Source organism: Sturnira hondurensis, unplaced genomic scaffold, assembly GCF_014824575.4.
Source record: "Sturnira hondurensis isolate 20B ecotype Veracruz unplaced genomic scaffold, ASM1482457v3 Scaffold0022908, whole genome shotgun sequence".
NCBI lineage: Eukaryota > Metazoa > Chordata > Mammalia > Chiroptera > Phyllostomidae > Sturnira > Sturnira hondurensis.
In genome coordinates this window covers 3,021,845-3,042,913 of record NW_028095539.1, presented here as the reverse complement: position 1 = coordinate 3,042,913, position 21,069 = coordinate 3,021,845, and the positions used below count along the sequence as shown (strand labels likewise).

At 55.2% G+C, this 21,069-nt stretch overlaps 1 protein-coding gene across 3 annotated transcripts in view; it reads right to left on the bottom strand.

The window, feature by feature from the left end:
- MVB12B (multivesicular body subunit 12B) overlaps positions 1 to 21,069 on the bottom strand; it is a 151,636-nt gene that overhangs the window by 15,349 nt on the left and 115,218 nt on the right. For all 3 annotated transcript variants that reach the window (XM_037037044.1, XM_037037046.1, XM_037037045.1), the window contains exons 8-9: positions 6,405 to 6,460; positions 3,802 to 3,861 (exon numbers count right to left, since the gene is read on the bottom strand). In XM_037037044.1, coding sequence (XP_036892939.1) covers positions 3,802 to 3,861; positions 6,405 to 6,460 — 116 coding nt within the window. The remainder of the gene's footprint in view (positions 1 to 3,801; positions 3,862 to 6,404; positions 6,461 to 21,069) is intronic.

Genomic DNA, 21,069 nt, shown 5'->3' with positions numbered 1-21,069 from the left:
CACCGTCAAGGGCCAGGGGCGGTCAGATTTTGATTTATTAATCATGGCTTCGTTCATTTTCAACAACCCACCCACACTGCCTGCGCGTATTTCTGTGTTGCAAGAGGTTTCAGCTTTATGATGCTTTTTTTCCTTTGAAATTTGCTTGATAGCATATACACAGATTTTAACCATGACCTTAACACATAACCTTTTTGGGTGTCTTTCATGAAAGTAACCCAAGTGCTGGCTTGGCTACAACCACTGGGGAAATCCTAAACTATGAACCAGGGATGGGACCTGGGGGCCTGTAGGTCAACCTCAGGTGGAGACTAGGGGACCCACCCCAGAGTCAAACCTCGGCTACAGATTTGGCATGCTGCCCCAGGCATCCACACTCAAATGCTGGCCTCCCCACTGACCCCTGCTGCCCCCACTGCCCCCGAGTCCACCAGTGTCTCTGCAAACACCTGGTGCCTGAGTGTCCAAGGGGCAGGTGGCTCTGGGCCTCACTTCTGGAGAGCCTCGTCCCAGCCTCACCCTCTCCCTGGAGCTTACCAGGCCTCTGGGGGGCTGAGCTGCCCTGCCCACCTACCTCTTTCCACCTGGCAATTCTTGAGTTGGTAGGCTGGGGTCCACGGTGGGTCCACACTAAAGTGGGGGCCACCCAGGGACAGCTCTCCTGGGCAGACTCCCGGAAGGTTCCCCTTTGGTCCCTAACCACCAAGCTCAAGGCTGACAGGCTAATGGGGCTCGTGCATGGCGTGACCTGCCCCAGGGCAAAATGGCGGTGAGCACCGGCTTGAATTCAGAAACCCCCCAGGCAGTGCAGGTAAGTAAAGTGCACGTGGGCAGGAAAGCACACCCATCAAGGTCTGGATGTGGGCACCATGTTGCCCTCAGGGCCAGGCCCTTCCGTATCCTCCCCCACTGGGACCACGGGCCCAGGTGTCCCTGTGAACAGGGTGTGGGAGATGCACAGCAGCGTAAAACATGGCAAAGTAACAGTTTACACTCAGGTAGGGGTGTCCAACCTGCGGCCCAGGGTGGCTGTGAATTCGGCCCAACACAAAATCGCAAATTTACTTAAAATGTGGAGATGTTTTTTGTGATGACAAGTCACAATGTATTTAGTGTGTAACCAAAGACAACCAGTGTGGCCCAGAGACGCCCAAACGTGGGACACCCTGGTTTATGGGCCACAGAAAACCGCCCGGCAGAGCTGTTCCTGCCCAAGCCACCCCCCTCCCAGAGCAGCCAGATATGCTGGGAACAAAAAGGAGCCCCCCCCCCCCCCGCCCCGGCTGGGTTCAGAGGCTAAAGGAGCAAGTTCAGGTTCATTTACGGAGAAAACCCTCTGACTGTGCAGAAGGCGGAGCCGTTCACCAACGTGTGTGGGAATCAGCACAGTAATCACCATTACATGCACGTGGATGGCCGGTGCCGGCGACAGCTAAATCCCCGGATTAAATGCTCGACTCCACAGCGTTCTGGACGGCAGGGTATTTGTGATGGTTTCACACCCTGTTTAACATTTCTGGCCTTTCCCCATTTCCCTGCATTTTAAACGCCACTTTAACTTCCTTCAACAGAGAATACAGATGTGTGGTTCCCGCCCGTCACCAAAAACGAGACATAAAGCCAGGCTTGGCCAGCCAGGATGTTACTGCTCAGCTGCCAGCTCAGAGCAGTGTGCCACGCTGGCACGGGCTGGACTTATGCGGGTTCAACCCCGGCCCCCACCGTGGTCAGGGAGAACAGGGAAAGCCGTGATGGTGACCGTGACAACAGCAGCAGTGAACTGATCGGTAGCCAGGCGGGCACTGTCCTAAGCCATTCACAGGCCTCTCTCAGTCAAACCCCACACATGCCTCAGGGTAAGCATCTTTGTTGCTGTTCCAATTTTACGGAAGAGGAAACTGAGGCTCAGAAGGCCTAAATGGAAGAGCTTGGACTCATGCCCAGGGCAGCTGACTACAGAGTGTATCTGCCCCACAGGCTCTGCGCAGGGCGTCCGACTTCAAGACGGGACAGTCTGACCGCACTTGGCTTTGGGCCGGACTTCTGTCCTTAGAGCAGGGAGAGGGCTGGGTTGGCAGTGGTTTCTGCCACATGCGCGGGCCCTGCCCTGGCCCCTGCCTACCTCACTCCATCCTGCGACTCAAAGTCACCCCATCCTGTGACTCGAAGGCCAGGGTCAGAACACAGGTCCACTGGTCCCACATACCTCACTGGCCCCATCAGCCCCTCAGAGGTTCATAGAGCCACAGACTTTAATTCCCAATGGAGAGGACTTGGAGTTTGACGCGCCAGGTCTCAAACAGCCTGGGCAACTTGCTTCACTTCTCAGAGTCTCCATTTCCGACCCACGAACTGGGGAGCAGCAAGGCCCACTTGGTCAGCGTGGGGTTCCCGCCACGCCCAGTGAGCGCTCAGAGGACCCCAGACAGAGAAAGCAACACTCAGATGGGGGCCCCATCTCCAGCACATGCCACCTCACGACACCCAACCCACGGCGAGGGGCGCCCGTGTGCCAGCGCTTCTGACATACATGCATTTGTATTCGTGAAAACCCTGGGAGATGGGTTCCACCGAGATTCGAGCTTCGGGCTTCACACAGAAAGGGGGTGGGTCTCCCCCCCATCAGTGTGGAGCTGGGTTAGACCTCTGTCTGTATGAACTTGACCATGCTAAACAGGCCACAGGCTGTGCCCCTCTTTACCACCTGCAGCCAGAGCAGGAAGCGCCCACCAAGTGCCACGGGAAACGGGCCCCACGCACAGGCCGGCCGTGAGCAGGCTCTCTCGATTGTGAGAGGTGCTAACATGGAGTTCTGTGTGCGCGTCTCCAGTGTGCTAGCCAGCCGTCCTTTTTCCTGAGTTTACTCCGCCCCCCCGAAAATCTATAGATGACAATCAAGTTGGTTTCTATGATTTACTGAAAGTCAAAGACAAAGGGGACTTTTTTGTCTTGTTTTTGTTGTGACAGGTTTGGAAATTTGTCGTACCACATTGATTCAATTTTCCTTGGTTTCAGCCATCTTTCAATAATGCAGCCTGCTTCTGCTGGCGGGGTACACGGGAGAAAACCCAAAGGGGCCGGGATATGGAAATGGCTCTACCGCTTCCATCTCTGAGACAAATGCCCCTCTCCGTGGAGAGCTGGCTGCAAGCGTGTGACTGCCGAGCAGCTTCCATACATAAAAGGTGGCGCGCGCGCCAGGGCTGTCTCGGGAAAGCGGGGGCACACGGGTGGGTCTGATCTCCAGTCTGACTCCTTTATCTCGGCGTTCTTTCTCCCGAGTTGTCACATGTGCCCCTGTCTTGGGTTTCTTCATTAGGAAAGCACCCCAACTGTTTCAAACCGAGCTGCTAAATGGGGTGTGGTTCATCACACACTGTGGGGTGTACCCCAACCCCGTAAACCACGCAGGGGCTGGGACATGTCCCCAAACCCCCACTGGTGGCGCGTCCTACAACAGAAGGTGGTGGAAAAGTCGACTCCACGCCCATCCCCCAACCGCACCTTCTTTAAGCTGAGACATTTTTAAAAATAAAGCACAAGGGGTTGTTCTGCCTGTCCCTTAAAACCTTCTGACTCAGGACGAGATGCTGGCCATGTTTGACTTGAAGTAGTAACGATATTAAATGTGAGTTTCTTTTTCCAGGCAATACATTTGAGGGAAATATAAGGGCTTTTCTCAAAGTGATGCCCCACACCCAGGTCCTTCCGGTTCCTGGGAGGGACCCCCGAGGACAGGAGAGACCCAGGGTGGCTGAGTGACGGCTCCGGCCCCTCCCCGACTCCAGGCGGTTTGCTTACCTCTTTCTCAATTTCTGCCAGAGATTTGATGGTGATGCCCAGCAGGTCAAAGGGCTGCATCTGCAAACAGACCAAGTGCTCCTTTCAAAGGGATGGAAAACACCCCTTCACACTGACTCTGGTTGCACAATCGTGTGAAACCCGCACCACCCTATGTGATCTCATGTTTTCTCCACCCCCTTCCTCGGAGTCCCGTCAGTGTGACCCTGTGGCGGTCTGTGAGGGCAAATGGCCCAGGAACATACGTCCAGAAAACCTGTCAGTGGGGTCTGTCCCCTCCAGGAGAGACCCCCGTTTAGTCACCTGTCTTTAGCACCCGGGAGGACCACGACCATCCTGAAAGACAGCGACTGCCACCAGTAACTCCTGCCTCTCTGCTCCCTGCCCATGTGAAAAGCCAGTTTGCTTTCTTTGGGCAGCTGTGGGGCTGGAGCTGCCCAAGGCTTCCGCAGAGGCCGCCCTGACTGCTGAGTCTCCGCGGTGGAATGTGCCTAAGGAGTTCCAGGAGGCCAGTAGCGAATCTCTTGTCCGGGGCTCCAGGTGTCCAGGGAAGGAGCTGAGGGAATGCCAGGCCTTTGAAAATGCAAGGTGAATGAAGTAACTGCCTATCAGTTATCATTTGCAAAATCAATGGTGGTGAAAAATAGTATTTCATTTCCATGGATGCTTCTACAATTTCATGAATATGGGAGGTGACTTAAAAAAAAGATGCTGGCTTTTCAAACAGCATGAAACATCAAACCCACATGGCCATGTGAGTCAGCTGGAGGCCCAGAGAAGCCTGGGCTGAAATGCATGGTGGGGCACAGGGGACTGTCTCTGAGGCCCCCCTGCCTGGTCCCCAGGAGGGTGCTGGCCCTGCCTCCTGTGGCCCAGGCCAGCAGCTGGGGGTGAACAAGTGAAACCCGAGAGCCTTCTACAAACCCCAGGGCCTTCATGGTTCTGAACTGCAGCCCAGAGGAGGGGGCGGAGCCCGAGCCCGGCCGGTGGGGTGGCCTGTAAGGCGAGGTTAGAGAGAGGCTGGCCTAGAAGTCCAAGCACCAGGACTCAAAACCGGCCCGTGCCTCCTGGCCATGCAGCCGCAGGTTAAATCACTTCATCATTTCCTCTCCTGTTAAAAAGCAGCGTGGGCGGCCCTCCCGGCTGGGCTGCTGGGAGGATTAAACGAGAGAAGCACAGGGAAGCTCTTGGCACCAGACCTGGCGCGAGTCCGCACGCCTCCAGCACTTGCTGAGTCGGCAGCGTCCTGGTAGCAGCACATTAGTGAGGGCGATCTTGGGACAGGGCCACCGAATTAGGCACTCAGCTCCCGGGGCCGCGCTGCCAGTAGCCAGGAAAATGTTCGGCTCTCACCTGCTGCCAGCCCGAGCGGTGCGAGCGGCGCGAGCGCGGGGCCGCCTGCCCGCGCTGCGCGGGATCCGGCGGAGGTCCAGCTGTTGTATCCTTGGGTTCTGACTGCCCCGCTAAACTTTCCCGACTGGAGCTGGTGCGCAGGACAGAACTGCCTCTCCAAGGGAGCGGGCAGGAGAGGCGCCAGCGTCTCCATGGCAACGCGGCCAAGTGGAGTCGGCTGAAGTTACTCATGCTCCGCATGTCACGTCAGGAGCATTTTTCAAGATTAAACTGCTTACCAGAAGGGTTCAGAGGAGGCCTATTATATTTCATGAAAATGGAAACTACAGAGCAGGTCAAACCGCAAGCCGGGTGGTTTTCAGCTGGATCCAAGGAGAACACTGAAGGATTCTTTAGCTGGTGCCCAAGCCAGGGCCTTCATGTTTATTAGCTGCTCAAAGCAAACTTCTTCAGAAAGGATTAAAAAACTCCAAAACAACAACAACCCAGAAACAAGTCTATCGCGCCAGCATGGGCCAGGCTGCAGCGCTGAGGCGGGGGAGGGGCACTGCCACTGGGGGGTCAGGCACCATCAGAGCAAGGGCCCCGGGGTGCCCGGCAGGGCCTGTAGCCCCAGCCCACAGCCACCCAGCGCCTGTGCGGTGGTGCCTCTCAGGTCTGCGTTCTGGCCCTTGGGCCCAACCAGCTTTCTCAGTGCCTTGGTTGCTAAAAGACAGCTTGGGGGCCTCTGCTTGCTCACGGGTGCCATGGTGCCAATGCTGGCCAGCACTAAGTGGGAAACCCACCCCTGTGAGACCCTGCATGGCAGGGCCAGCTCAGCCCTGCATGGGCCTCCAATTAAAGTGGAAGAAATGAGGCAGCCTCCGTTTTTTAAGACACCGTCGTTAAGTAAAAAAAGAACAAAAATTAAGCTGAACTTGGAAACCGAGTGAAGTTGATTCAATGAACCATCACATTTGAAACAAAGAGGCTCAGCTGTGTCCAAGTTTGCTGGTCTGTCTCGCTCCCTCTTTCGTTCATTCTCAAGTCCCTGCAATGGGCAGCCTTAGCCAAAGGGGCTCAGAGGGTCCTCAACCCACTCCCAGCTCTCAGGCAGCCTGCGCAGGGCTGAGCGTCCGCCAGGCTGGGAAGGGGAAGGACATGCCTGCAGAAATGATTCTCATGGAGCCGGGGTGTGGGGGCCACCAGGAGTCCTGCATGGCACCGGGCAGGGGTGGTGGGAGGGAAGGGAAATCACGCATAAAACTTACACTTTCTGGAACACAAGAAAACTTCTCTGAGATCATAAAAGGCACACCATCCATTGCTACAAAAGAAGAAAAAAGAGAAAATGGCATTGTAGACATCATGCTCAAAACTGAGACATCAACGTAGCACAAGCCAGTGGGTGGCTGGAGCAACCGACCCGCATGCAGGTGAGTGGGGTTGAGGGGGACAGGTGCTGTCCCTGCTCCGGGGACACACAGCTGGTGCGGGAGACAGTCGCTCGCACCTCCCCTGGAGACCAGACAGTTGTGTGGGCAGAGCTGCGGGAGTGGAGGAGGGCCCAGCGTCCACCCTGGGAGCCGGGCCTCCGGCCTGTGAGCTGTGGAGCCACTGAGGGCTGTCCGCAGGGCAGAGGCGCACGAGACTGAGAGGGACAGACCCGTGCTTGTGAGGTGGGCCGCAGCAGGCGGTCAGACATTCTCTCAGCTGAGAGCACCACACCCCGGGATGTCAGGCTCACGGGAAATGTCTAGGCTGGAGGAAGCAGTGGTTCTGGAGTCAGACGGACTGGGTTTGAATCCTGGCCATGGCTTTGAATGAGCTTCTTAAGTGGGGTTTCAAAGGAGGATGCAGCAGTAAAAGTGCCTGTGAGCGCGTAGTGTGTGTGGTGCCCGCCCAGCGCTCAGCACACAGCAGCCCGCAGGGCTGCTCGGCCAGCTCCGTGAACTGGGTCCCAGCCCTGCCAGGCTCGCCAGCCTGCTTGGTCTCACAGGGCGGCACAGACAGGGTAAGGAGGGTCTGCAAACGCATGTGGGGAGAGTGTGTGTGTTTCTGTCAGTGGCGTCACTCTTCCACAGCCCTGTACCCACTGTGTCCCCAGGCCACTGCCATCAGACGCACACAGAGGAAACCGTGACCCGGTGGCTGCCTCCACTAGCATGTTCTCCCCCAGGACAGGCACACTTCGTGAACTGCAGCGGCAGAGAAGGACTGAAACCACGTTCAGCAGGTCAAGTGTGGTGTGGCGGATGGTCCGAACGAGGGGCACGTCCAGGGCGAGGCTCTCGGCCCTGGAGCGTCTGAGGGCCTGGCTTCTCCGTCAGAGCTGGGAACAGGCCGAGGCTGGGGGGCCTCCACCACCCTATGCTGGTCCCAGCCATTGGGCTGGGATCTGCAGCCCAGCAGTGGGTGTGGGGCCTCACCCTGTGAGCAGATTGGTTTCCGGTAAATCGAGGTTTGAGGAAGAAATGAAGCGACAGAACAAAAGCCACGGTGAGTCAGTTTCCGGGAGATGTGTTCTTTGCGTCCCCCAATATCTGAAATGGGGGCTCCTCTGATATATGAGCGGTGGACAATTTTTCTGAGTCCTGAGAAAGAAGAATCCCAGGTGCGGAATGAAGAAAAGCAACAGAAGAGGAAATAAAAGAAAGGAAAATAAATATGGGACAAATCCTCTCTGAGCAGCCAAATGAACCAAATGGCTCACTTTAAACTACATTCATAATTTATTTCAGGGAAGGAAAAAAAATGAAACTTTCTCTGGTAAGTCTGAAGAAGAACCAGCTCAGCTGGTCCCAGCAGCGGCCTGGATTCCCCCCGTGCCCCACCCCCCCGCCTTTTCTGCAGAAGGCTGTTGTCCAAAGTGCAGCGGCAGGCCAGGACAGACACCTGTGGTTTCCCGTCACAGGGGGCCTATGACCTGCTGCGACAGCCAGACACAGACTGGCTGAGGGCTGAGAACAGAGCCACGCTCCCCCCGAGGAGGGGAGAAGCCCCGAATAACCTTACACAGCAGGTCACACTCAAACAGGCCAGCGAGAGCTGACTGCCTGTGTGTGCATACTCATTCATAGCTGGGAAATTGGTGACCAGGCCACCACACCTTCTAGGGAGGGGCAGGACCAGGTCCTGCTTGAGGTCCAAGAGGAGGACATGCTCCCTCCCCAGCTCCTGCCACTGTCTGCCCAATGTGGGCTGACCCCACGTGGCTCCAAATGTTTGCCCCTTCCCTGCACAGGGAGAAAAGCGGGCATGTGGTACTTGCCTTCCGCTCATTCCACAGACTGGGGATCAGAAGCTCAGAGAGGTCAAGGTCTGCCAAGGTCACCCAGGTAGCAAGCAGGGACTCCCAAGTGCATCAGGTAGAAATGGAATTTCTGAACCCAAATTCCCTGCTTTGTCCACACCCGGCCCTTCAGGGTTCCGACGGCCATTATCCTGCCTTCCCCAGGCCTCCCGGGGGGCCCTGCTCTAAGTTCCTCTGATCAGGCCCGTGGGCCAGGAAGAGCCGTGTGCGCCCAGGGTTCACACACACAGACCCATGATCACCTTCCCCCCAGACCCGCTCTTCCTCAGCCTTCCCTCCCGCCTTTACTGCGCTGCCCTCCTCCTGGCCATTCCAAGTCAAGTGCTAGAAGCCACAGCCTTCTTTACCCCCCCTTTAAAGTCCCAAAGCCCACCCGCCTGGCCATGCCACTCTGGACGCCTCTCTGCACACAGCTCCCTCCGGGCTGCAGGGCCAGGCCCAGCCCCGGGAGCGCCCTGGGGCAACGTGCTCAGGGGGCACGCCCACGGCCCACCCGGTGGGCGGTTTTCCGACAGCACCTCTCAGCACCCTCACCACGCCGAGAACCCCCACCATTCCTTCACTAGGTTTTCTGCCTCTGTTGTTTAAAGACCTTATTAGTGTTTGGGGGTATCTGTTAAGATACAGTGACGAACACCCTCTCCCTTGGTGACAGTTTTCTGTCTAAATGTCAACATGTGTTGAGAGAACTTGTGTTCTGAAAAGGTGGTAAGGTGACCTGTGAAGGCCCGATTGCTCCCAGGGGAAGTGAGCTGGGAGGCACTGGGGTGGGAGACAAGAGCCTCCTCCCAGCCCCAGGCTCGGTCACACTTGCCCCCCAAAGGGAAGAGAACGAGAGAGCAATGTTGCACAGCCACCCCCTCCGCTAGGCTCACTCAAGCCCCCCCACCCCCAACCCCCGAGGTGTGCCTTTGAAAAGAAAGGCCTGGGAACCTAGGACCGGCTTTCTGGGCCGCGCTGGCCCAACCCCTGGCTGTTTGTCAGGCGCCTGCCTCGCCAGTTAGGACGAGATAGGAGAGGGGTTTGCCCAGGTTGGCTGATGGGCCTGGGAAGGCTGCAACTCAAAATCGAGGAGAAAAATAAAGGGACCCAGAAAAAGGAACTTGTAAAACTTGGATATTAGCAATAATAGCATTTTTATGTGCATATATCATACTCTGTGTAAATAAACTTTTATGTAGGTAAATGTATATGCATGTCTATTTTACATGTTTATGGAACACACTATGCAGTCTTATATTCTATATCTACATACACGTGTACACATAAATACACACATGTACACACAAATGCACACACTCCACAAGACCTAAGGAAGTGGGAACCCGTGCACGGCCACAAGGCCCAGCTGGCCTTCCACACCTGCCCTGCCTGGGTGATGTCCCTGCTCCCCCACCTGGAGACCCTGCCGGATGGTGGGGCGTGGCTAGGGCGGAGCAGGGCTAATCCCCTAGGGGGCAACCAAGGGGTGTGGGGAAAGCAGGCCTTCTGGTCCTCGGGTGGGCTCCAAGGTGGCTTTTTCACAGAGGCGCTCCGAGGAGGCTGGAGACGGGAGGCTAGATGCTCTGCCATTGTGGGCTCCACACCGCCCCCCCGCCCAAAGGCAGCCTGTGAAGAGAAGGGAGGAAATTTTGGACAAGATACCACTGCATCTTAGAGTTTGTGATAGAAACACAGGCTCAGTTCGAAACTCTTCACATTCTTCTAGAACACAGAAGAAAAGGCGGCGAGTGGAGAGCACCGCGTGGGCGGGGCCGAGGGGACGGGAGCTCACTCCAGAGGAACGAAAACTGTCCCATCCACGTGTGGACTTCTCTGCCAGGCGGCCAGGGTCCCAGGGAGCCGGTGCAAGTTTGCCAAACAGATAATCTGAGAGCCAAATTTCATTTATTTAAAAAACCGAATATGTTAAAGATTATGGTAGGCTGAAAGGATGTGGATTTTAGCAAAGCATTTGACAAAATACCTCATGTTACCCCAGTGGGTAAGAGAGACAAATATGGCTGGACAACGTGAAGGGTAGGGGAACCCCCAACTGGTTGGCCCCGACGTACAAGTAGCTGATTAACAGACTGAGGCTGACCTCCAGCGACCTCTCTGGAGGTTGCCCAGGACGGTATCAATTACTTCGCTGAAGACGTGTACAGTGTGCTCATCCAGTACATGGCCGGTGGGGAGTCAGGGAGGACAGTCTGCCAACTGGTAACAGAGAAGTCCAATGAAGATCTCAGAAAGTTGGGATTATGGGCTAAATTCAACAGAAGAAAGGTCAATGTTAAGTCCTGTACTTTATATCCAAACACTGACTGTGTTAGATGGAATGAAAGAGACGCGGAGGGTCTGAACACGATTGTTTGTGGTTAAACGATGTGAGTCCCCACTTAAAAAGCGGGGTGGGGGTGATGCCATTGTGAGGCATGGTGCTACCGTCCTGGCGCCAGAGCCAGGGAACCTCCACCTCAGTCTGGAGTTCGGTGCCAGGACCGGATTCTCAGAGGGTCATCCGGCAGCTTCCCTGGAGGCTGAGGATGGTGAGGGAGCCGGAGCCAGACCACAGGAGGAGAGGAGAGGAGGCCGTTGGGCCCGATGCTCCAGAAAGGCACCACACTGTCCATTTTTGTTCATCGCTGCCCTGCTGGGACCCCGGAGCCCAGCGCTGTGCCCAGCACACGGGAAGTTCAGCAAGATGGGGGCTCTGGTCCAGAAAGAGGAGAATCGAAGGTGGCCGCAACCGAATGTCTGCACACACCCTCAGAGCTGCCACAGGAAGAGGCGCTAGAGAGGTGGGGTGCGGTTCGGGGGGGACAGCTGCCCTCCTCCGGGAAGGCGTGAGGAAGGACGGGTGGGGCTGGATGACAAGGGCCCAGAAGGCGGCCACGTGTCGCGGAGCTGGGGAGGGCCTCCGTGTGCTGGGTACAAAGCTGATCTGTGGGACCGCTAACTCCCCTTCTAATTCTGTAACATGCATTTCTACCCTCCTTATCTGGGCAGCCTCTCCGTATTTTAAAATATCTAGAGGTTTGCCAAACATAATTCTCCAAATCAACGGCGCACGTTTTTCACGTGTTCCAAGAGCGCATTCATAAATCACCTCCGCCCTGGCGTCTCAGGGGAGGACGTCCCCCCTCCCTCCCGTAGCTGAAGCCAGTGTCTCGCCTTCACTACTCTTAGCCCCGAGACTGATCCTTGTTCCAGCATCGTCTATGGCCAAGTCCTACCCTGAGTGACACACGGCAGGGGGCTGGAGACGGAGCCAGGAGTGAGAGGTCCCTGCGCTCACAGAGCCACCACTGGGCCATGGCTGCTCCGTGTTCGTCCCCAGCCTGCCTTCCCAGTCAGCCTGGGGCTTTTATAGGGTTCTCACATAGATGCTGCCTGACCGATCTGTGGTCGTGACCCAGAAACAGGGACAGAGCCTGCCCTTTCCTCGTGGGGGCCTCAAGCGGCATTCCCAGGCACACGGCGGTGATGCACGCTGCCCAGGCAATTCCCTGAGTGACGTAACAAAGACTCCCCAAGCTCAGAGGTAACATATCTTCTCTTGTACCCCGTTCTACCAGCAGGAGGAAAGGAGCGGAAACCCACACATACGCCCACAGACTAGGTAGTGAGCATGCACCGAATAACCATTGACAGGATCACTTGCAAGGTCCACTTCGGGAAACTGAGGATCAGAGCAGTTATGTAGCTCGAGGGAGCCAGAACTCGAGCCCAGCGTCCAGCCCGAGGCGGCATGCAGTGCGTGTGGCAGGGTCCACAGACCTAGGCCTTCCCTCCAACCGAGTAGGTGGCAGAGGTGTGGCCCGGCAGGCTGCCTTGCCTCCCTGAGCTTCAGTGACCCACTCTGTCAAGTGGGGATACCAGACACTGTCTCGGGAGCTGCTGTGGGGTGAAAGAAAGGGCAACGGGACAGGAGAGGCGAAGCGAGGGGCGCATGCCAGGCAGGCTTCCTCTGAGTGCCAGGATAGCATTTCCCTCTTTTTCTTTTTCGGTTTTCTTTTTGGTGGCAGTTTTCACAAAACGCTGATCGGCGCATCCAGGGAGCCACCTCCAGCCGCTGAAAGTGAGGCAGTGCCGCAGGCTTCGTAGCACAATTAGCATTCTCCTAAACAAACGAGCTTCAACAGAGCTGTAATTAAGCAGGCCTGTAATTAAGTATATGCCCTTTATCATAACGATCATGCTTAAAAATGGCATGATGCATGGAACTCTGTTATTAATGCTGTAATCCCAAACTGAAGTGCGACTACATAGGAATCAGCGTGTCAGGACTGTCACCGGAGTGTTTGTAAAATACATTAGAGAAAAAAACCAGGAAACAATGAGCTCATTCAACTGTTCTTTTTACAGCCAGGCGCTGTGAGTCAAGAGGATTGGGAGAGCTTACAGAATCTGCTTGGTTCCAACAAAGCTCCAGTCTGCTGCCATGTGAATAGCATCCGTCTTAAAAATAGGCACAGGTGGGGCGGGGCGATTTTCTTTTTTCCCCAACTGACCCGGATGCCTGCCTTTGCTGTTTTTGGGGAAGTAGTCCACTCTGCATGCTGTATTGGTTGGACATGAACTTGGACTCTTGCTTGCACTGGCAGCTGGGCCGTGAATCTGTGGGAACTTTGCCTGGCAACAGACAGGGTTACGGCTCCTGCGTCTTCCTTCATAGGAGAATTCTCATTTCACATGCCAAGGCAGTCCCTCAGAAACGCCCCCGAATTTTCCCCTCCAAATACACATGCACCTTGGACTTCTACAGGCTCAACCCGAACCCACTGCGGGCCAGTTCCCAAGGGCTCCAGACCCAGGGCCACCCCGTCGCCTTGGGTACCCATAGCTGCTCAGGGCAGCCAACCCCTTCAAAAAAATGCTCCAATCAACACGTGCATTAATTTCAATGTGCATGCCAGAGTCACAAAACCGTGTGGTAGAAAATGTAAAATTTAAAAAAGACTCTATTACCAGCATCTCAATTATCTGTTTACGGTTGTCAGGCCGTGTTAAGTGAACTTGAGTTGTGGCACCTCAGACGTACTTGCAGAGGTGGTGGCGAGCAACGTGCCTCCCGGCAGGCAGTCGTTCTCAGGATAAAACTACCCACCGCTGTAGTGGGGGGGCGGGGCTTTCATTCTGTGCTGGTTCGGGGCTTGGAGCTGCAAGTAATCAGCACCCGGCCTTTCTTCTCCCCTCTCCCACCGTGGTTCAAAAGTCCTCCACAACTCGTATGGGAAAAATGCCAACCCCTCAAGATCTCAAGGCCATTTCTCAAAACTCATTTGCAAACCAAAACACCGAGCAGTCTACATTCTTGGCGATTTGGGGGATGTTCCTTGGAAGACATTCCTTGTAGATGCCTCCAGAGCTGTCTACTCGGGAACTGAGTTTACACAAGGCCAACAACTTCCGTCTAGATCGCCAAGGTAATTTGTTTTGCCATGTTATTCATAAGTCAAAAGGAGTGATTCGTCAGCCACGTCGAGACCCTCCTGAGTCCGCCACGTGGGAGGTGGCCCCGTGGGGAGGCAGGAGTGGGCACTGGAGTCAGACAGGGTGAGCTCAGCCGCTGGCTGGCCGTGGGGCTCCGGGCAAGACCCTCAGCCTCTGAGTTTCGGACTTTCATCGGTCAAGGAAGGGCAACATGCCCACTCTGCAGCACTGCTCAGGGGGTGAACTGGCAACCAAGGAGGGGCGGCCCAGCCCGACCTGCAGCTGCTGTGGCCGAGTCTCAGAGCATGCAGCCATTCTTCCCAGGAACGAGTTGGGATCAGGTCCTCCGCCCCACCTTCGATTTAGAACCGAAACTTAATCTCTGTGCCCCTCCTTCCTCCACAGTAGAAGGAAGGGGGTAATAGTACCTGGATTGCTGAGGCATTTCCATGAAATAAAAACCCGGAGCCCCAGGTACAAACAGGTGCTCAATAACTCATCATCGTCATCATCCCCGCAATAGAGGTCAATGCCTTTCTAAGGTGGGAGAACTTTTTCTTTTCCTACCTTCTTTTACATACAAACAGAAGTGCAGCCACATTAAATTACAGAGCTGGTGGGCTGTGAGCCCCATCTTTTACATACAAACAGAAGTGCAGCCACATTAAATTACAGAGCTGGTGGGCTGTGAGCCCCAGTCCAAAGGTTTCTGAAGGGGCAGAAGCAAGACCTGCCCAGGAGGACCGCACTGGGGGCCCTGGACCACACAGCTCTCTCTGGCACCTGCCCTCTCCGGTGGTCCAGGTCAAGGTCAATGGTAGAAGCAAGGCCCCAGGTGGGCTCGGGCTACTTAGTATCCCCTGGAAGAGGAGGGAAGGAAACTATCCCTGTCAGGAATTCATTTGCCTCGTCCGTAGGAGATGCCATACTCTTCACAGCAGAGGTGCCTGCACACCACGAATATTCTCCAGGCTTCTGTTTGGCACGGGTCATCAGGAAGCCCCCCTCCATATTTCTCAGTCCCCTCATCTCTACACAAAACGCCTGCCAGTAACTGCCACTTTCGTCATCGTGTGGGGCCACTCTGCCATTCCACAGTCCCAGAGTCCTCCAGCCCTTCTTCAGAGCAGCTGGGGGTGGAGGGTGGGCTTGGAACAGGACCCCTGCCTCCCTTCAGCTCGGTGTGGGTTTCTTCGCTGTGGAGCAGGGGGTACGGGAGTCCAGAGAGCAGGGCTCTCCGTGGCTGCCCCAGACTGTGCACCCACGAGGAACTCCAGGTACGGGAGTACGGACATTCTCACTCCGCTACAGAAATGCTTTTTAAAACTTGCCAAGTACTTAAGGGCTTGGGGCAGAGACCAACTGCATTTTGCTCAAAGTGAAGATGAAACCCATGTGAAGCATGAGGCAGGAACACCTTCCTACAGGACACGAAGATGTCATTTGAAGGTGGGGGTGGAAAAGTATAACCCGGAGGGTGACAGGAAGCTGCAAGGACCTAGAAGATGTTAAGGGGCTATCACTTGACCACATCACTCATGGCCGAGACCACGTGCCCACTGCAGAGACCTACAGAGTCAGCTTTCAAAGGCAGGTCTTGCTTCTTCATTCCCTCCCTTAAACACTTTGTTCCCTGAAGTTCACAGGGTGATGTCCAAGTGCCACCATCCAGGCCCTCACAGGTCCCAACCCACACGCCACACCCTTTTCTGACCGAGTCACGCATTCTGTATGTGATATGCCCCCTCCTTGCTGTGCAGAGGACCCATTCCTGCTGAGGAGCCCCTGAAACTGGCTGAAACGTTACCCCTTTGAGGTGCATTGAATCGGTGGTCTGTTCACCTAGGGTGAGCTCTAATCACATGTCCCAACGTCCTTGCCCGATGACGCACTCCATGCTGGCCTAGGGCCTGCAAGGAAGAGGTGAACGAAGACCACCACCTGGAAGGAAGCTGCACTTTGTAACGGGAAGTCTTTAGGACCCTGTGAAAAAGGGACATCTCAACCCCATTTCTCTGATCCCAGGATCAACGAGTCAACTTGTCATGCTTGGTTACTTGCCCAAGTGCCTTAGTCGCAGGGCAGTTGGCTGAAGTGCCACACACAGTGGAGAGGGACAAACGTGTCATAAATTTCATCTAAGATTCGAAGAGAGACTGTCCACAGGTTAAAAATAGCACAGAGATCCCCTGACCTAGATTCTCGGGATCACGCTCCCCGGGGCCTGGGCACCCCTGAGTGAGCATGAGAACTCAGGATGAGGGCTGGCGCTGAGGCCTGAGCCCAGGGTGGGGCATGAGCCCCAGAGGGGCAGCCATCGTGAGAGGTGTCGCTGAGACCAGTCACAGCGACAGATCTAAGGGCCAAAGGAAGAGGGACCTGCAGGCAAAGACGGGAGGTCACATACCCTCAACCCGGCTTGTGCTAACACGAGAGACCGTGTACATCTGAACCAGGTCATAACTGAATAATAAAACTAATCATTTGAAGAGCCATTGCAATGCCTTATGTTTTCCTTGCTTTGTGGAAAGCTCAAACACTGGACTTCCCAGATCAAGACCAAAGGCCTGGCCGTCCTCCCCCGCAGGGAGCTGGATCCAATGGTCCCCACAGCAGGTGCGGGACGGCAGGCTTCACACCCGTATGTTGGGTTGGGGCACAGCAGGACACACACTGGACATACCCAGGTATGTTTCCAATGAGCAGAATTTTCAAGAAACGTTTCCCTGGGCAATGGCTTCTCCTGAAAGCAGTGCACCACTTTCCAAAACTTGGCTCCAGTGGACACACTCGATATGAGCAAAAGGGGGCAGCTTGAGACAGAGCTGATGTCTGCCCTGATGCCCACTCTGACTTGGAAATACCAGGGAGTGTGAGTCCTTCTGTGTGGTTGCCGTGCATAGGAAGTACGATGCCGTAAATTACCCAGATTTCAGATTTAATATTAACCTTTAAAGGGCATGTCACAAAAACATAGTCTCCAAATATTGGTTTTGAGTTCGCTCTGTGAGTCTATTATGGAAAATAGGTGTGAGGCTGCCACCGTCTCTGGCTGCGCCTGTCACGGGCATCTCCTACCATATGACAGCACTTCCAACCGAACTCAGCAGTCCCACCAACGCGCAATTCAACCGTCCCCTCTCACCGCACTCCGGGCTCCGCCTTAACACTTAATAATAGAGCCTGCTAATATCACTCTAATTTCTAGAGCTGATGAACTTTCAGAGGCAACGTGAGCTGAAATAGCGGGCAAAGAGATGACAAAGGATTTTAATCCCAGGCTCTTTGAACTATCCAGTATAATAAGTACTTGTTCCTTTCCACAATGGGCATATAAAAGAGAAATCTAAGTAATAATTGCGGTAATTATCTTGAAAAATATGCGGGGATTAATGGTGATTATGAAAATCTGTATAATTGTTCCCTGAAATCATCACTGATCAAGTGTAAGTGGAAATGGCCGCTGCCGGGGAACTTTGAACACTGCTCTCCACGTGGGCAAGGAAAGGTGACACTTTGGCTTTCTCCCTGTAAAATGTCACCCTGCACCGGCAAAATGAAATTGTTCTTCCTCATTTCCAGTCCCCTGGCCTGCATTTTAACTCTTCATACCGGTGCCCCGAAAAGGTTCCAAGACGCCCTTAATGGATGCGTGTGTCATCGCGGTTCAAAGCCCCAAGTTCAACTTGTTATTTATTCAAATAATTAATTACTCTTGTATCCATCGAACAGTTTGTCATGACACATTAATGACTTGATAGACTTCTGTGAACTGGTGAACACAGAACAGCAGAGCGTTTTTATCGTCATTTAATTTTAAAACGATCCTGGGTGAAATTATCTAGTCGTGAGTGATGGGAGCATAAAGAACAGACTCAGCAAAGCCCCTTTTGGATCATTGCTTTATTAATGGTAACGTCAGGGAAATGAAAAATGCTAACATTGTCATATTCCGCTGCTGGGTGCAGATGAATGGCTGGGGGCGTGGGCGAGAGCACACCGCCCTGCCCGGCGCCCCCTTGGGGCGGGCGCAGGCCCTGCACCCCCTGGGGCTCCACAAAACCACCTCCGCGCCCGGCTCCCTTTGGAGTTTATGGCTTTCGACGTCTATTACTTTGTGTGTGTGGTCTTTTTTTTTTTAACTTGAATTTTCCACTAGTGATATAAAGCACCCTCACAAAAACATTTCGCTTTATTGCTTTGAACATTAAACGTTATTAATCCAATAGAAAAACATTAAAGATATTGCTGTCACCTTTAAATGTGAAATGATATTAGGTGCTAAAAAACGCTGGGTTAGTAGAAAAGATGTTCCCTTGGTTTCTTTCAAGTCCTGAGACGACTGTGCGTGGCTGACGACACATCGGTGCTTTTCCACGGCTCACGGCACAACATCTGCTTAAGAGAGACTTCCTGTTCTGCTCTTCTTCTTCACACGCGTATGGTGAGAACCGTCCCCGACTGCTTTAATCACAAACCCGGGAGTCTGTGCGAACTACTCCCCAGCAGTGTCGGTCACAGACAACAGAGGGCGCTCCCTGGGGAGCCACAGCACCAGCCTGCAGGGGTGTCTTGGGGGGCGCAGGGGGGCGGCGCTCTGCTGCCAGAGCACAAGCCCACCGGGGACAATGCGATGGAAAAGGCAGCGAGGCCCTGTCCCCACCCTCTTCGGAGACAGAAGGGCGGGTTTCTCCTCCCCTACGCACGTCCCTGTCTGTGTTCCTGCCCCCAGAACACAGCTCTAACCACACACTCAGCCATTCCGTGCAGGGACCCGGAGCAACAGGGGCTTGTCCCCACAGCTCAGTGGTCACCAGGCCTTTAAATCCCAAAGTGGGCGGTGGCGGCGGCAGGTCACACTCACCTGAGCTCCTGCTCTGAGCAGACCCTGCTCTAGGTGGCCTATGTGTGGACTGGTTTCTCACGATCACCCCGAGAGGGGAGGCACACGTGTCTGCACCCTCATCGTCGTCACCCCCGCTTCACAGAGGACGACGCTCAGGCAAACCTCTCTGGCGCCTGGTCCTGCCCTGGACACGATGGGGGATGCCCACCCCTTTGGCCCCCTGTCGGGCTGCTCCTGGCTCCACATCCGCCGATCCCTCCGTCCCACAGAAGAGCGTTTGGAAAGCAGTGGGGCAGCAGCAGCTGCCTGCACAGGAAAGTGCAGCAAAGCAGGGCACTTGGGGCCCCACTGGCCCCGCCGGAAACACATCTGCTGCGAATTAACACGGGGAGTTAGAGTTCCGAGGATAAACAAATCCGAGGACACGGGCAGGGCCCTGGCAGAAGTTCAGTGGCCTATTTTGTGGACTGCCTTCCTTTCTCAGGTGGAGATCGTTGGGCCTGACTGCCCATGACTTTCACAGGGACATCTCCAGCAAGCGGCAGCCAAGTTGGAGCTCATTATGCAGTGAGGCCTGGCCCCCGCTCGGCCATCAGAGCCTCAGCAAGCCCACGCAGCCAGGCAGGACTGTGTCCAGTTTAGAGGCTGTGGGGTGTGTCGAAGACTCATTTGGGAGAGGGCTAGGGGGCCCCTCGAGGAGACAGGCAGGCCCCCTCCAGAATGGCTGAGGATCCTACAGATGCCACAGGCCGGGAGAAAACAGTGGTTTGTTACGTGGGCTGGGTAGCAAACTCAGGCAGGGAGGAGGCGGGAGACACGTCTCACCTCGGACTCAGCAGTGCTGAGCTGGTCTGGCGAGATCGAGGGCCGTTCCGACTATCGCAAGCAGGGACTGCGTTGGAGGAGGGGAGTCCTGAACTCCGTGCTGGGAAAGGGGGCCTTTGTGGCAGTTTCACTAAGACGAAGAGCCTTTACTAGCTGAGAAAGAAGGCCTCCATCGCTGGACATTATTCCCAAGGTTTGGAAGGGGGGAAGGAGGGAAACCTAGAAACTGAGTAAAGTATTAACCCCAGGACCCCAGTAGTTGGCACACTCCTATTAGCCAAGTGCACACTTGCAGCCTTGGCTCAAGTGTATAGAATGAACTTACTAGCAAACTTACTGACAACTTCATTCCCTCTATCTGTGGGGCATCAGACTAGCTGGATGCCTGCTTGCAGCTTCGTGCTCATGTGTTTCATAAATAAACCTGCTATCTCATTTCCACGACACGTGTTGTTTCCCACTTGAACTCATCTCTTGCGAGGGAGGCAAGAACCGAGGCACAAGCTCGGGGCGGGGCCCTGACTCAGGTCTTTCCCTCGGAACAGTTCCAAGTGGGAGCCCCAAGTGGAAAGCCCAGGCAGACCGCCCAAACCACAGAGGACATGGCTTCTCAGCCAAGGCAACTCCTCCCGTGAAGCCAACCCACCGAAAATCAACTCTGACCTCACAGCCCTCCCTCTGGAGGACAACGGCACCCCTGTGGACAGGGGCCAGCCCCAACTAGGGACAGGGAACGGTGGGGACTAGCAAGTGTGGTGGCCTTGGCTAGTGCTTTACAGACAGATCCTGGAAGCTGGCCACCCACCCGCGCCCCAAGAAACACATTCTTTCTCTCCAAACTACAGGCTCCCAAACCCCCAGCTGAGCCCCACGGGCCTGGTGTGCTCATTAAAAACACAAACTCCCGCCCCAAACCTCGGAGACTTGTGCTGAGGGACTCCAGGAGGAGTCCGGCACGATGAACGCCTCCGCTCTGTGCCCGAGCCAAGGGCCTCATAGGTTTAGCTACGTGACGCTCTTCCACACAATCGGGACCCTCTGTCCCCCACGGCACTGGCTGCCGCTGGGGCAGGCAGCTCTGTGGTGCCCGTGACGGCTGCCACTTGGTCAAAGCCTTGGACTCTCTGTGCCAGGCACCGAGCTGGACCCTAACCTTGCGGGCCCACGGGACCAGCCTGTTTTACAGCTGTGAGAGGCAAGGAGCAGGCGGCCAGGCCACGAGAGCGCCTATACCCTCTCGGGCAAGATGTCAAGTGACACCAGGGCCAAGACACAACTGGGCACTCCACTCGTTGTTACTGATCACTTACTGTGTGACCTAACCCTGGGCACCCCTGCAGCCCACAGCCTCCGTGCACGGAGCCCCCGGACCCCATGAGAAGAAAGGAACCCAGCAGGCCCCTGGTCTGTGTGTCTGTCTGCAGGGAGTTTCCCAGGTGCTCAGGGTTTCCACGGCTTCTACCTTCGACGGCAGGAAAGAAAGGTAACACATCCAGGTAGCCTGTGACTGTCCTTTCTGGAATCCAGACAGAAG